This window comes from Armigeres subalbatus, chromosome 1, assembly GCF_024139115.2.
Source record: "Armigeres subalbatus isolate Guangzhou_Male chromosome 1, GZ_Asu_2, whole genome shotgun sequence".
NCBI lineage: Eukaryota > Metazoa > Arthropoda > Insecta > Diptera > Culicidae > Armigeres > Armigeres subalbatus.
This window is the reverse complement of record NC_085139.1, coordinates 206,581,189-206,594,993: the sequence shown is the minus strand read 5'-3', so window position 1 is coordinate 206,594,993 and position 13,805 is coordinate 206,581,189. Positions and strand designations below refer to the sequence as shown.

At 39.8% G+C, this 13,805-nt stretch overlaps 1 protein-coding gene across 1 annotated transcript in view; it reads right to left on the bottom strand.

Annotated features, from left to right (window-relative positions):
* The window catches only part of LOC134210164 (transcription factor Sp9), a 157,047-nt gene extending 143,821 nt beyond the window's left edge, over positions 1 to 13,226 (bottom strand). Inside the window, exon 1 of the mRNA XM_062686190.1 lies at positions 11,767 to 13,226. Within this exon, the coding sequence (XP_062542174.1) occupies positions 11,767 to 11,874 (108 nt within the window). The 5' untranslated portion in view covers positions 11,875 to 13,226. The remainder of the gene's footprint in view (positions 1 to 11,766) is intronic.
* Between the last annotated feature and the right edge of the window lie 579 nt (positions 13,227 to 13,805).

Genomic DNA, 13,805 nt, shown 5'->3' with positions numbered 1-13,805 from the left:
ACGAATCCAAACAGTCTGCAGAAGAAAGTGCCGCGCGGCGCGTATCTTCATCTATTCTGGAGTTCCTCCGGAGATTCGTTCCGAGGTCGTTCAGATCGACTGAACTGAAAACGAACGGGAAGCAACCGAATGTGAGTTGATAGATGGAGGGGTCACATAGAAGTCGTTACCGTCTGCGCAAGATTTGAGATGTAATTGCAGACGAAAATTAGCCCAATTAGAGCCAATCAGTCCGATCAGACGACCAACGACGTCGACGATGACATCAATCAGCACCAGGAGAAGGAGACGGGCGAAATGGAAAAGGAAGAATTCGTTGTTGTTTGAAGTTTAACTTCAATTCGGCAAACAAGCTAATCCATAAATGCCCCGAGAGGTATTTGATTTGTAGGAAAAACGTCCAACAAAGTGGGAACACTGTTTGACGAAGGATCAACAGCTCGGGTCGTTCCGTTGAGGGCAAAAGTCAATCAAATTTGGTTGGCTGTTTTGAGGGCTAGGAAAAAGTGCCGAAATTTCGGAATCAACAACACAAAACACGTGATTCGTGGATGGCAATAATGCCGGGAAGAGAGAAAGAATCCTGTTAAACAAATGTCAGGATTTTTGGTTTTTGATTTTTTGTGTAGTTTTGCCCAAGGGCTGTTTTTTATACACGTCATGGAAGTTGATGTCAGCTCGAAAGGAAAACGAACACACATTTGGGTACCTAATTCATCTAAATCTGTCACGGTTTGGCAATTCAAGGATAAGAGGGATTGCATAGGAAACAACATGTCTTGAAAAACTAGGGAGAACTGCTTCAGAACATTTTCGTATTAAAAGAATGCTATTGTTCGCAGTCATTTAGAGACAGTTCTTGAAATAATTTTATGTTAATTTTATTAACATTTTATTAACAGAACCATCGTATCCTTCCTCTTGCAGTAAGCAGAAATTGAAATAAACTGGTGGAGCTCATGGAATTTTACTTCAGTGTTTTATTTTAAACAGCGAGTAAGTTAATTTGTAAGATTTTTCATTTAATTATGGAGTGATATCAATTGGGATATTTATGCATACGTCCTCAAAATCTGGACAATACAATTATTCATGTAATTAACAGCCATTTTGTTAATGTGCGACCAGGATGACAAAACAAAATTACATCAAATTGTAATAACGTCAGATATTAATAACAACTGTTGATAAATTGTAGTACTTCCCATTCGTTCCGAAAACATATTTTATCAAAATTTAAAACAGGATTTGTTCACTCTTTTGGCTTGTTATAATTTTCTGTTATTGTACCTACTAATGAGACACATTTTATAACAGATTCTGTTACAAAAAAAGTATATAACTAAATAACACGGCCTATTATAAACCTGCTGGTTTACTCTTGTCGGGAATCCTCGAATGCAATTAGCTCAGATATCCATAGAAAGCCATAAATAGAATAAGCTGAATTTGCTATGATTTTTTGTGATTTTTTTCCTGGGTTTAACTCATTGTTTCATTAACGTTAAAGGTGTTAATCGATTAAAACCAAACCGTGTAAAAAACTGGGTGTACTTTCAATGATTACTTTGCTCAAGTTATATCTTTAATAACATGTAAACAATCGAAGTATCGTCCCACTACCATGATCCTCTTTGATAAATCGTGATTTTTTTTACCAACAATCATTATAAAAAATCATTGTCGTAAATCGTGTTTAAATTTTCGATACTATCAAAAATGAAGAAATAAAAAGCAAATGGGATTGCGAGCAATCCCACAGTTATTAATTGCGATGTTTCAAAACCGAATTTCCATTTTTGCATTCAAACCAAAAAGTGTTAGGCTACGAAAAGCGCCAAGGCTGTTTCTTATTATTGTGATTTTTGGTAGCAAGTGGATTTTAGTGAGAAGAACCATCGAAATTGATACTTCGTTTGAACAGGAAACTGATAACACCCGAGGCGAACGTCACCATTCTGGACTTCAGAATCGTAAGACTCGAGCAGCTGACCGGGATGTGGTGTCCTTCTCTCTGAGGACAACTCAAGCCAAAGCTCGGATTCCCACACGCGATTCCATGCTATTATCGAACTGTGTATTACCAACATGAAAGGCCGATTGGATAACATTTCGCCGAAAACCATTTTCGCGGTTGAACATTTTGCGGAATAACATTTGGCGGATTGTACCTTTCCACAGAATGACTTTTGGCAAAATGTACCATTTCATGGAATACCTTTTTGCGGAACATTGCATTTGGCAGATCTTCTGTTAAGAATGGTGCAGAATTCAGCAGATTGTCATTTTCTCAGATTAGTAATGGCTTATTCTTTTTCTTCAGCTACAGCTTCTTCTTCTCGGCTTTACTGGGACAATGCCGACTAGCGCCTTAGCACTTAGTTCATTCAGCACTTCCACAATTATTAACTGCGAGGTGTCTAAGCCAAGTTACCATTTTTTTTTGCATTCGTATATCATGAGGCTAACACGTTGAAACTTTGATGCCCAGAAAGGTCGAGCCAATTTCCAATCGAAAAATTTCCTAACCGGGCTAGGAGTCCAACCCAGCCACCTTGAGCATATTTAGTCTTGCTTTGCAGTTATGCAAATCTATGTTTTTTAAATATACCGAGCAAACGTGCTCATTGAAAGAAGGCATTCTTCACTCCTTTCGCCTTATACCGGGCAGACGCCTCATTGCGAGCAAACGTGTCCATTTCAAAAAGGCAATATCTCCTTACTTTGCCTTATACCAGCCAGATGCGCTCGTAAAAAAGCATTGCCTTCTTTCATTGCTTTAATTGCAACGATGATTTTTCTAACTGAATTCTGCCAAATGGAAAGGAGCAGATTTGGTTCTTTCCCTTTATTTTTATTAACTCGGTCAAGCATCTTTTAGTTCGACCGGATAGTAAGCTGAATCGATCCACATCTTGAAGAAGCAAAACTACAAATGCATTATGACTGTACAATTCATTTAGGACTGTACTCAAAAGATATTTTAGTTACAAGATTAAAATTGTCGCTTCGGTTCCCTTAGTTCTGCTGTCCGAAACATATTGGGTACCGAACTGTCAAATCGTTTGTATTTTTCCTTCATTGACATTTTGCACCCTATCCTCGGGGGTTTCCAGTAGCCTTGCGAGTAAAGGCGTAGGATTTCCAATCCGGAGATGGCGAATTGGATTCTCGGTTCGGTCTAGGACATTTTCGGGTTGGAAACTTTCTCGACACCCTGGACATAGTGTATTCTTGTACTTGCCACACAAGATACATACTTATGCATTGGCGGGCATAGAAAAGCTTCCAAATAATAACTGAGGAAATGCTTATAAAATTTTAAGTTGAAAAGCAGGCCAAGTTCCAGTTGGAATGTAGAACCATTGAGGAAGAAGAAGATGAGGGCTTATTAATTTTGAGACAATCTGTTATCGACGTGGGAATCGACGATGATTAAGTCGAAGGATTACATCAGAATGCTAGAGATAAGCTTAATCAAACACGATAAACCATTCATGGGTTCATGCAACGGCTTACAACTCTGAGTTTACTAGCACAAGGTTTGTAGAGACAAATATGCAGTGTTTTGACGATTCGACTTCATAAATATGATAAAATTAGTTTTCCGTGAATGTTGGGAGCATTGCGAGCCGAACACGTTTTGAAAAATGATTATGTTTAAAAAATACCGATTTGTTTAAAAGTAATTCCAGAGAATGACTTCTACTGTCATCACACAGTACTTTATCATGTATTTAAAAATGGTTTTGGCTGAATAATTACCAAACATTGATTAAAAACTGAAGTGGTGCTATTTTTATTTCGCACCTTTTTCATGAATATTTCAGCTTAAATGTAAATGGTTCGCATGAATAAGTGCTTACACTTTGGACTGAAATTATCGTCATCTGTTCATAATTTCAGAAAATATGAGAGTGTTATTTTTATTACGCTCAGTGTATCGGGTGGCCACTATAGAACGGGAATTTCACTGTTTCAATACTTTTCTTTGAGGACATCAATGCTTTTAGAAATGTTTCCTTATGTGAATGAATGCCTAAAATATTCAGAACATGTCGCCCACACACTTTTACTCCAACATGTTGTTCAGTCATCAACAGTTGTTCAAAACATGCCGTCAAAACAGGAAGTACTTTGGCGGGCATTGCACAGTTCTTTTAAGCAATCAAAGATCGAGGGAAAAGTACATGGTGAACAATTTTAAACAGACTTTGGTAGGTACAGTATTTTAAGCAATTCTCAAGAAACCATTTAAGTGAAAAGAACCTACGGAATTGATGCTTTGTTTCAACAGTAAACTAATAAAACACGAGGCGAACGTCACCATTCCGGACGTCAGAATGGCAGACGTGAGCTTGACCATAGACCGGCTTCAGCAGTCGTGATCTTGATTGACCATCGAGCGATAGCCATTTCGATAGTGTGTTGATTCTAACGCTGACAATTGCATGAAATTGCATCGAATACATGGTCGTGGTTGAACATTTACCGGAAAACATTTGGCGGAAGGCAACTTTTCGCGGTAATACATTTGACGCATTCCTCGGTGTTGAACTTAGTCTGTAGATTAAAAAAACACCTTAATAAAGACTAAAAAAAAAAAACATTTGACGGATTGTTCCCTTCACGGAATGTCCAATTCCACGGAATGCCGTTCTGCAATATTAGCAATACTATAACCAGAGACCGGCGGGGTAAAAAAAACTGTCGAAATGGCAACGTATGAAATTGCATGAAAGCGTGAAAATAATACTGGCAGAACTTGAGCCTTCTGCTAGCTCCTTTTGGATATAAAATGAAAACAAGACGAATGGGAACCGCTTTTGATGGATCGATTGGAAACAAGATGGCGTCTTCGCCGATCTTTTATTCTAGTATTTCCATGCAAAATGTGCCGTATAGGGTAAAGTCGAAATGTCGTGATAAAATGGATTTCAAAAATGGCCAGGACAATGCGACCTTAATAGAAATGGGGAGGCTTCCGCTACCTGTTGATGGTGTTGGTTAGCGTGGGCTATCAGATTGGACAAATAGACATTTCATCGTTTACAAAATCACATACGTCCTTTTAAATAAGTACCCGAGGGTTGCCGCACACCACATAAAGTATTAGGGGGAATGACGGCTTTGGCAGGTTTTGTTCTATTATTGGCAGGGGGGTTTGTTATGACTGACTAGGCTTAAATTTGGCCTAAACATTCTTTGCATATCAAAGAATATTGTGGCCAAATTTCATAAAATTTGGTCGACAAAAACCCCCCTGCCAATAATAGAACAAAACCTGCCAAAGCCGTCTTTCCCCCTATATCGATCGAGATTATATTGAGGAAATGAAAATTCTCCTTGTGGAATGGAGGGAAGAAATATGCTTCAACACAGAAAGGTGTTTATCAATTCGAGAATTGTGGGTTTGATTCTCGAATCATTGTTTTTTGATTTTTGTCTTTCTCGTATATGTATACATTCCTTATATTATGTTGAATTTTCTCCTAATTCTTGTTGAATAATAAACCATCAGCAAGCATATCTCTCGATTATGGTTATTGTGTAGGCATGTCTGTCACATACATTGTAAAATGATAGTTAAAAATTCATAACTTAGATTTTGCGATCTTGCTGCCCCAAAAATGTCCTTTCTGTATTCTAAAGAATTTTCCGTTGAAAATCCGAAAATTGAAAATATCCCGAAAAAAGCAAAAAAAAAGTCCTTAATAGTGCAACGGAAGAATTGTCAGCCGATTCACGCCGCCGCCGTTGGCTGAAATGGCTTTCAGCGTGACGCCGAAAAGCCACCGTCGCCGCCGAATATCGGACCGACTTCTACCCGGTTTTGAGAAGTTTTCGGCTAAACTCACTTCTATTTACCATTAGCATTTGTGTTATTTTCTACTCTTTTACTATTGTTTGTACACTTAAAGTAAATCGCAAATTTCTATGAAATTCACCGAAATCTCAACAGCAGAGCTGTTCGGTAAACAATTTTACAGATTTTTGGTGATTTTGACAGTTGAACAAAGGAAAAACTCGTAGAAAATCGGTGCAATAATTACCGAACAGTGCTGTTGTTGAGATTTCGTGGTCTTGCTTTGTAGCCGCGCGTCTTACCACACGGCTAAGGAAGGCCCCTGTTACAGATTCTCAATTATTCCAAGACGTCTGTCAAATCTTTAGGAAATCTATATTCGTTTTTCTGATTTTATGGGTAATTGAAATAGAGTTATTTTTTGTTAAATATCTTGGCTGTGCAGTGTGCATATGCACAGCACATGTTTCGAAATCGACAAATTGATACGAAACTTGCGAAAAAGAATCCACGTGTCTTGGAGGGACTCGAACCCTCAACCTCCTACTCTCTAGATAGGCGTGACAATCCCTACAACGCAAGACCACTTGAAGGTCACGTTTGCGGAAATGCCATCAGAAACCGAGTACCACCGCGGTTAGATCTTTTTTTTTTGCAAATTGAATTGCTCGACACCCTGGGCAAAGTGTATCCATTATACTTGCCACACAAGATATCTACTCATTTAATGGAGGGCATATAAAAGATTTTAATTAATAACTGAGGAAATGCTATATATAAAAATAGAATACTGATAATATAAGTTGAAAAGGCGGCCAGGAAGAAGAAAAGGAGTGAATATGGGAGCTATGAGGTAAATAACTGGAGCAGTATCTCCATATTTTAAAAAGCCGACGGCATTTTGATTTTCGTTCTTTCTTTCCATGAAGAGTAGTGAAACATTTGAATGATTCCCTACTCGTGCGGTGTGGGAAGTAATAGGAAAACCATAGTATTATAAGCAATGCCAAATATAGCACTTTATGGGAATACTAGCTGACCAGAGCACTTTGTCTTGCCAAAAATTGATCAATATTCTGTTACAATTTCATCTAAAAGATTGTGTTTTGATTTTGATAGTATTCCAGTTTCACCTTAACATTTTTTCTCGTAAATAGAAGAAGAAAACGCATATAAATTAGCAAACAATTGGGCATTCTATTGTTGAATGATACCCGGTCGTACAAATGCCAACTTTGCTTTATAAATGTATATATAATAAATATATAATATGTTATGAGTATATCGTGGTATAACCATTCATTTAAATTTCACGCAGTAGGTAATGCATTGACCTTTCTCGTCAACAATTTATCCTCAATTTATTGCCATTGTCGATATGATATTTAAGACCAAATTTAAGAACAAGAGGCAAGCCAGCCTAGGGCTGAAAACCTGTTTAATAAAGACAATATTAATAATAACTAAGTTTGTAAAGATTGACAATCGAATCGATTTCCACGTTGAACACAAATGTTTCGAGCAAATTCGTTGAAGAAAAGCGCACATACATTTAAACTGCCGATGGTCGCATATTTGTAACATTCGTATTTTGTTTATTCTGAAAATTTTATGCAAAAGCAGCTCTACTTCTTGGCTTATTTTTCTTGAGCTTGATTGGCTGCTCGTAGTTGCTACTCCATTATGACCAGATCAGCTGTTCTTGCACAGAGAACCAATAGATGTTTGCTTGGGACTAGCACACATCTTCAATGGACAAGTACTGGTGATCTCATTTGTTAGGTCCTACTGGAGCTTGCCACGCCAGAATGCAAGTCAATGTAGGGAAGGGGGAGGAAATGATGAAGCAATCACTGGCCCACTGCAAACGGAATATACCTCTGCGCTTGCCACGAATTCATGCGGAATTTGTTGGAATTTTTGGGTGATGATATATAGGAGAAAGCAACTGATAGAATTTCTAATACACCCAGGTTTTTAACACGATTTGGTTTTAGTCGTTTATGACCTAACCCGACGGAAAAATACACAAAAAAACAAAGAAAAATCAGGTGTATATGAGGCAGAAGGAGTAGCCATTCAGGGATGGTAGCGACCGATACCGCTCAAAATAGTGACTTTAGTGACCAAATCTGACGAAAAAAGGGATTAAATAGTGACTTTCAGTTGCCGAAAAAGTGACCAACTAGTGACTTTCAGTTTCAGTTGCCTAAGTCTATTTTATATCAATAATCAAAAAACAAACTATGGCAGAAATGGCCCAATAAATAGAATGATGCCATGTTATAATGCACATTGTGAAACAATTGATGTTACGATGAGTAAAGCCGATCTAAAACAAGTGTTCTTCTTTTGACAAGTTAGGTAATGATTGAACTACACATAGACTAGATAATAAGTATTTATTGTACTAAGTATAATTGGTCTACATTTGATTGACGGCAAATAAATAAATAAGTTGCAAGTTCGATGAGACGAAATCAAGCGTTTTTGGGATGAACGGGAATCTTTGTTTCTCTTTTCTTTTGTGGCGGAAAACATCTTTCACTCATCACTCTTTTTTTAGAGCGAACTCAGAAGAGAAATGAAAATCGTACACGCTATCTTTTATCTACTCAAAGACTAAGTAAAATTGTATTGCCCTCTGTTTTAATCCCACGGAAATTTTACTCAATATCAGTCAAGCAGGACTACTAAAAACTATGAGTAGTCTTGGAAGCAAAACAAATTTTTACGCCACTGGAAGTGAGCGAAACATGGTTATCATGTTCAATATCTTTCCCAAAAAATGATTTCTCGGAGAAAATCTGCGTGAATGAGAATGCTTCTCGTGAGAATTAGTGAAAATGACGATCACTGGATTAGCTGAACACCTACTTAAGAAAGATACAGAGAACTCTACGATTTGTCATAGGTGCCACGGAAGTTTTGGAATTTTTAGTGCAAAAAGAGCAACAGTACGGATCGTTTTGGTAGAAAACGAAACATAAATTATGAAGATTCATGTACAATGAGCCTGGGATTAAGCGCTTGACTCGCTGCTTATAATGCAGGAACATGCTCTCTGAACTTTAAAATATTTTTCCTCCAAAATACGCAAATTTTCCGACTTGTTGTGCGTATTCATGAAAGATTTTTGCTATGGAATTCGACAGCGCATGCAATCTTCAAAATTGAGGAGACTTGATCTCCTTTCTATGATATCTACTTAATAAAAGTCTCCTCATATTGAGGCAACAACTTAAAATCCAAATATCCTGAAATTTTTATCAGTGAAGATCATTAGGATATGGTTCTGTAGTATGGTTGGTCATTTAGCATTTGGGAAATTTTGCGTGGCCACTAAAAACATCTTTGGGAGAGACAAAACACAGTAAATAATAGAGTAAATAAGGTTGTCAAATAACTCGTCACATAACGATCATTTGTCTAGAGGATCTATTATGAAAATACGCTATAACAATATATAGTTCTGGGTAAAACAGGGGAGAATCAAGTCTCCCACCCGAGTAGCACACATGTTACACAAAAGTTTCTGTGACCCATATGCAACCGAATTTAGTCACATTTGAGTCACCGCAACCAAATAGGTTTTAATTGTGCTGCTATGGCAAGGGGTCATGTCTCCCAAGGAATCAAGTATCCCCACCTTCCCCTACTGTATAAAATCTAAGTCGGCAGGTCTCCTGCTTGCATGACTGTATACCAATTTATAAATTGTGACGTAAAATACCTTCAATTAGCTACTGGTGAAATGCCAATAAGAGCAGCGAGTTAAATGGCTGGCGAAGTTTCAGAGCGATAATTTTTCCAAGATCCGTAATTTCATTTCCGCCATGAACAAAGCATCATCCAACGGATACATAGAGCTTTATATAAAAATCTTAGTCAATAGTTAAATAATAGTTGAAAATAGTGACTTTTTGCGAGAAAAAGTGACTTTAGTGACTTGAGGTCGAAAAACGAGACTTTTCAGTGACTTGCCCGAAAAAAGTGACCAAGTCACTAAAAACTACCTCGCTACCAGGCCTGCCATATGACTATCAAGCCCGCTCTTCTGCAAAAGCAGCTTTACTATTCAAATACTGGTCAGCTGGTTTACCGTAAACTTTACCCTATTTCGCTGTTCTGTGGTAAGCAACTTTTTGAACTGATTACAGACGTAAAACAAAATTTACAAAATGTCTTATGTTACAAATTAGCTATCATTGGTGACATACGTGGATATGATTCCGTGTAGATGTTTGATTTTTTATGTAGTTATGTATAGGCATTAGAGTAAAATGTTTAATTGCTACACGTGCTCTAAATGTGGTTACAACGTAATGTGAGCGTTACACGGATGAACTGTTTGATCGCCATTGGGGTTTATTGTCGAAAACAAGTGATCTGACATTACCATTGATTTCACCATCGGAAATCGATTATCTTTTTCTGTTGAAATGTCTGGTCAATACTGAACTGTAGGTTCATAACTTTTGACTCACATTGCCAATGTCAATCACAATTTTCCACACAGAACTGAGTTTATTTACACTTCGGCGCTTTAATAATTAAATAAACCCATAACAGTGTGTTTGTTCTGACGCCTATGATCGATGAATAATTGAGCAACCACTATTAAGGGGAAATAGTGCCCGCTGAATGCTGATGAAATCGTTATTCCCCATCGTTAGCTGCCTCAGGGAAAACCTCACTATATTCGAAAACAAGGTGAACGCATTGTGCCTTCATAGCTGGGCAATCAACTGATTGAGAAATTGTTCAATTCATTCAATGTAGGAGTTGTAAAGCAAATTGAGCCGTATGGAATTTTCCGGAGATCGATTTGTTGCTTTCAAAAGCTCCGCTCAAAACAAATTTAGTTTCAAGGCCACAGCATTGCTCCATTTGAGTGGCATCGTCACAGTATTGCGCACAGAACTCATATGACCTAGTTTAATAATATCTATCTAATAATACTCAATTCGCGAATGTTTGATCTGTTGAGATAAATCAGTCACTCCTAATCATTTCTGTAATGTATAGATGAGTAATTAGATCGATCATGGACTAAAGAGTCTTTGCGTTTGTCCTTTTAACTTAGTAATTTTGGCTATCCGTTTTAATGTCCCAACGGCCCTGTCGACTGGCCAACTAAACGATTCAAATCAATTAAAATGTGACAGTGTGAATCACCATTTGAAATTAAACTATTTGATAAGTCAGATCGTGGAGTCATTCGCTGTTTAAAAATTGTTTCAACGATATATTTTATTTTTCTCAATTCAAACATTAGAAAATGGACTTATAAGCGATTAAACTGACGTGACTACGGGAATTTATCATATACATCGAGTGACAATTTCTTACAAATCTCAACTCAAAGTATGTAAATATCATCCGAAAGCTGAACTGATGCCAAATGCACAAACGGATAAAGAACCCTACTAGGCGCCAACAACGTTGCTGTCGGCCCACATCGCCCGCCCGGTCACTCAATCCGTTTCACACATTCGCAACGGATGATACCGGCGGCAAGGATGGTCCAGTTTACGATCCCCCACCGTACACAAATCATCTCGCCAATTCGCCACGGATGTGTCCTTGCGTTATTATGAGTTGATTGGTCGACGCCGACGTTGCCGCCGCCGCCGTCGCTCTTTTGTTCTGTTTTCTTGTTCTCCCGGCAGGGAGCCTCCTTAAAATGCCAATCACACTGTGCGTTCGGTCGACGGGGGGTCTCCCAGTCGTTATTGTCTTCGGCGAAGACAGTGTCCGAAATGGGACTCCGCCGATCGACCTGCTCTGAGCGATCTGTTTAAAACATTGGTGAAAGCAAGTTGTCACCTGTCAAATCGTTCGTGGGCGGTGATTTGTTTTGATCAGTACACGGCTTTGCAGCCGCCGTCGCCGTCAAGGGGTCAACAAATCGGAAATTTTGGCAAAACAGAAATAGGCGAAATCTAGAAAACACTTACCGATGGTTTCTGCATGTGGGTCGCGATGTTGGTGATGTTCATGCCCATGGCCGGTATCTGCGCGCCGTAGAACTGTCCGGCTGCCGACGGACTCATGTCGGTCAACATGCTGAACGCCGTATGCTCGAGCCTCCGCGTGGGATCCGACGTTTTGGCTAGCGTTTTTCAAAACAGTTGCGCCTGCCGAGAAAAGCTCTTCGCCACTTCTATCACACTTTTACTCGTTTTGCTTCTTATCTTTCGACCTTTCACGATGGATGATGATCACTTTTACTCTATATTTCCCAAATGTCGATAGGTTTTGCGTGTATTTTTTTTTCTGGCACCGATCAACGCTTCTTCACTAAACTTCCTCCACGGCTTGGAACAGTAATTTTTAGAAGAGTGTACAATTAAATAAAATGAGTCATCTTAAAACACTTTTTGTTAAGCGTTCAGTTTTTGCTCCCTCTCTTTGCTTCTTCGCGCTCTCTTCGGCTCGCTCACCTCCTCCGCGCTAGCGCTTATTTGTTTAATTTGATATTTAGAAAACGATAGCCGAGCGGCAACTTCTAAAACATTTCCCTCTATTCAATTTTTCGTTTCTTTCTACGCCGTTTAAACTCTGGGAGCTATTAACTTCTTTTTTAGTAAGTTGCCTTTTGAAGTTTCTTCGACTTCGCTAATAGCGCGTTATGGAAACAACAATGAGCACCAATTTTACATGTTCGTCGTACTCCGTGCTTGTCTAGTTTTCGCACAGGAGAATTCCTCTGGTCTTTTACCGAACAATAGAGAACACAGCCGCACTGACACTCACCGCACAAAACGTGTTTATCACTGGTGCCATCAATCACCGCTAACGATTATCACAATGTCGTTTCTCTTTTAATCGATGACAAAAAGGTCACTCACCGTCACGACGGTCATTTGATCTACGCACCGAAAAATGTTAATCAATTAATCTTCCGATATCTCCTTCTTCGTCTTCCGAGATGGCGCTCCGATCGCCGGAAATGTCACACTCGTACGCAGCGCGCGGCGGGTTGCAGAAATGTGTTTTTTTCCTCCCGATCCGTCTTCTCCGGATGACAGATTAGAATTTATTATTTTCCTTTTCCCAAACAATCGACGCAAACGGCGCACCGCACGGGAGGGCTTACGTACACTCGGAACTCGACGGTAAAAAAAATAATGAAAACACACAATACTCGTCGTAACTCGCACAGTTTGACGCGTCGGAACACTGCTTTCCGATACGCGGGAGACGACCAAGTGTACAGCAAACCCGAACACGATAGCCTAATGCAAAAAGGGGTACCCACGGCACCGAAAAACTAGCACCCAGCGGCAAACCAGCAGCAGCGCTTTCCCATTGATAAATTAGAGTTTTGTTCGTGTACGTTCACCATTCACAAGATTATTCTTTCAACTAACTTGAATAGTTTTTTGAATAATATGGAAAAACTTGTTTGATGATAAATTACTCATACAACAGCCGAAGCGAAACGAGTTCGACCGCGACTGGGCCCGCACTTGAACGATAGAGGGAGAGCACACGGCACGATCGAGTGCCGCTGCAGCGCACCCAAAGCACGCTCCGGAGCGAAGTGCACAGACACTCACACACACCCCCGGCTCGTTCTCTCTCTCATCGCTCAACACACTCGCACCGCGGAACCGGTCCCGAAGGCGAACCGATCGTTCGCTGGTGTTGTTGCGCAGCAGCCACAACGCCCGGATAAACCAGTTTTGGCGATTGGACACAACTACACCGGCCGCTGGGTGCTGGCGGTTGGTATTGGTGCAACCCGGCGGGAGAGGGAACGCCCACTTAGCCCCGCTCCGCTGGTTGAGACCGGGTCGGGTCGGTTCGGGCTGGGGCGAGCACGCACACAGCGAGAGGTGAGCGCGTGCTCTCGGTGGGGTCCAATCACGCCCTCTTTTCCACCCAACCAGCTGCTGCTGCTATTGACTGTAGTCGGCGCAACGGCCACACTATACGGCGACCGACCAGCTGTGTACGAGAGTGTGCGACAGAGCGGCGCACGTTTTCCCAA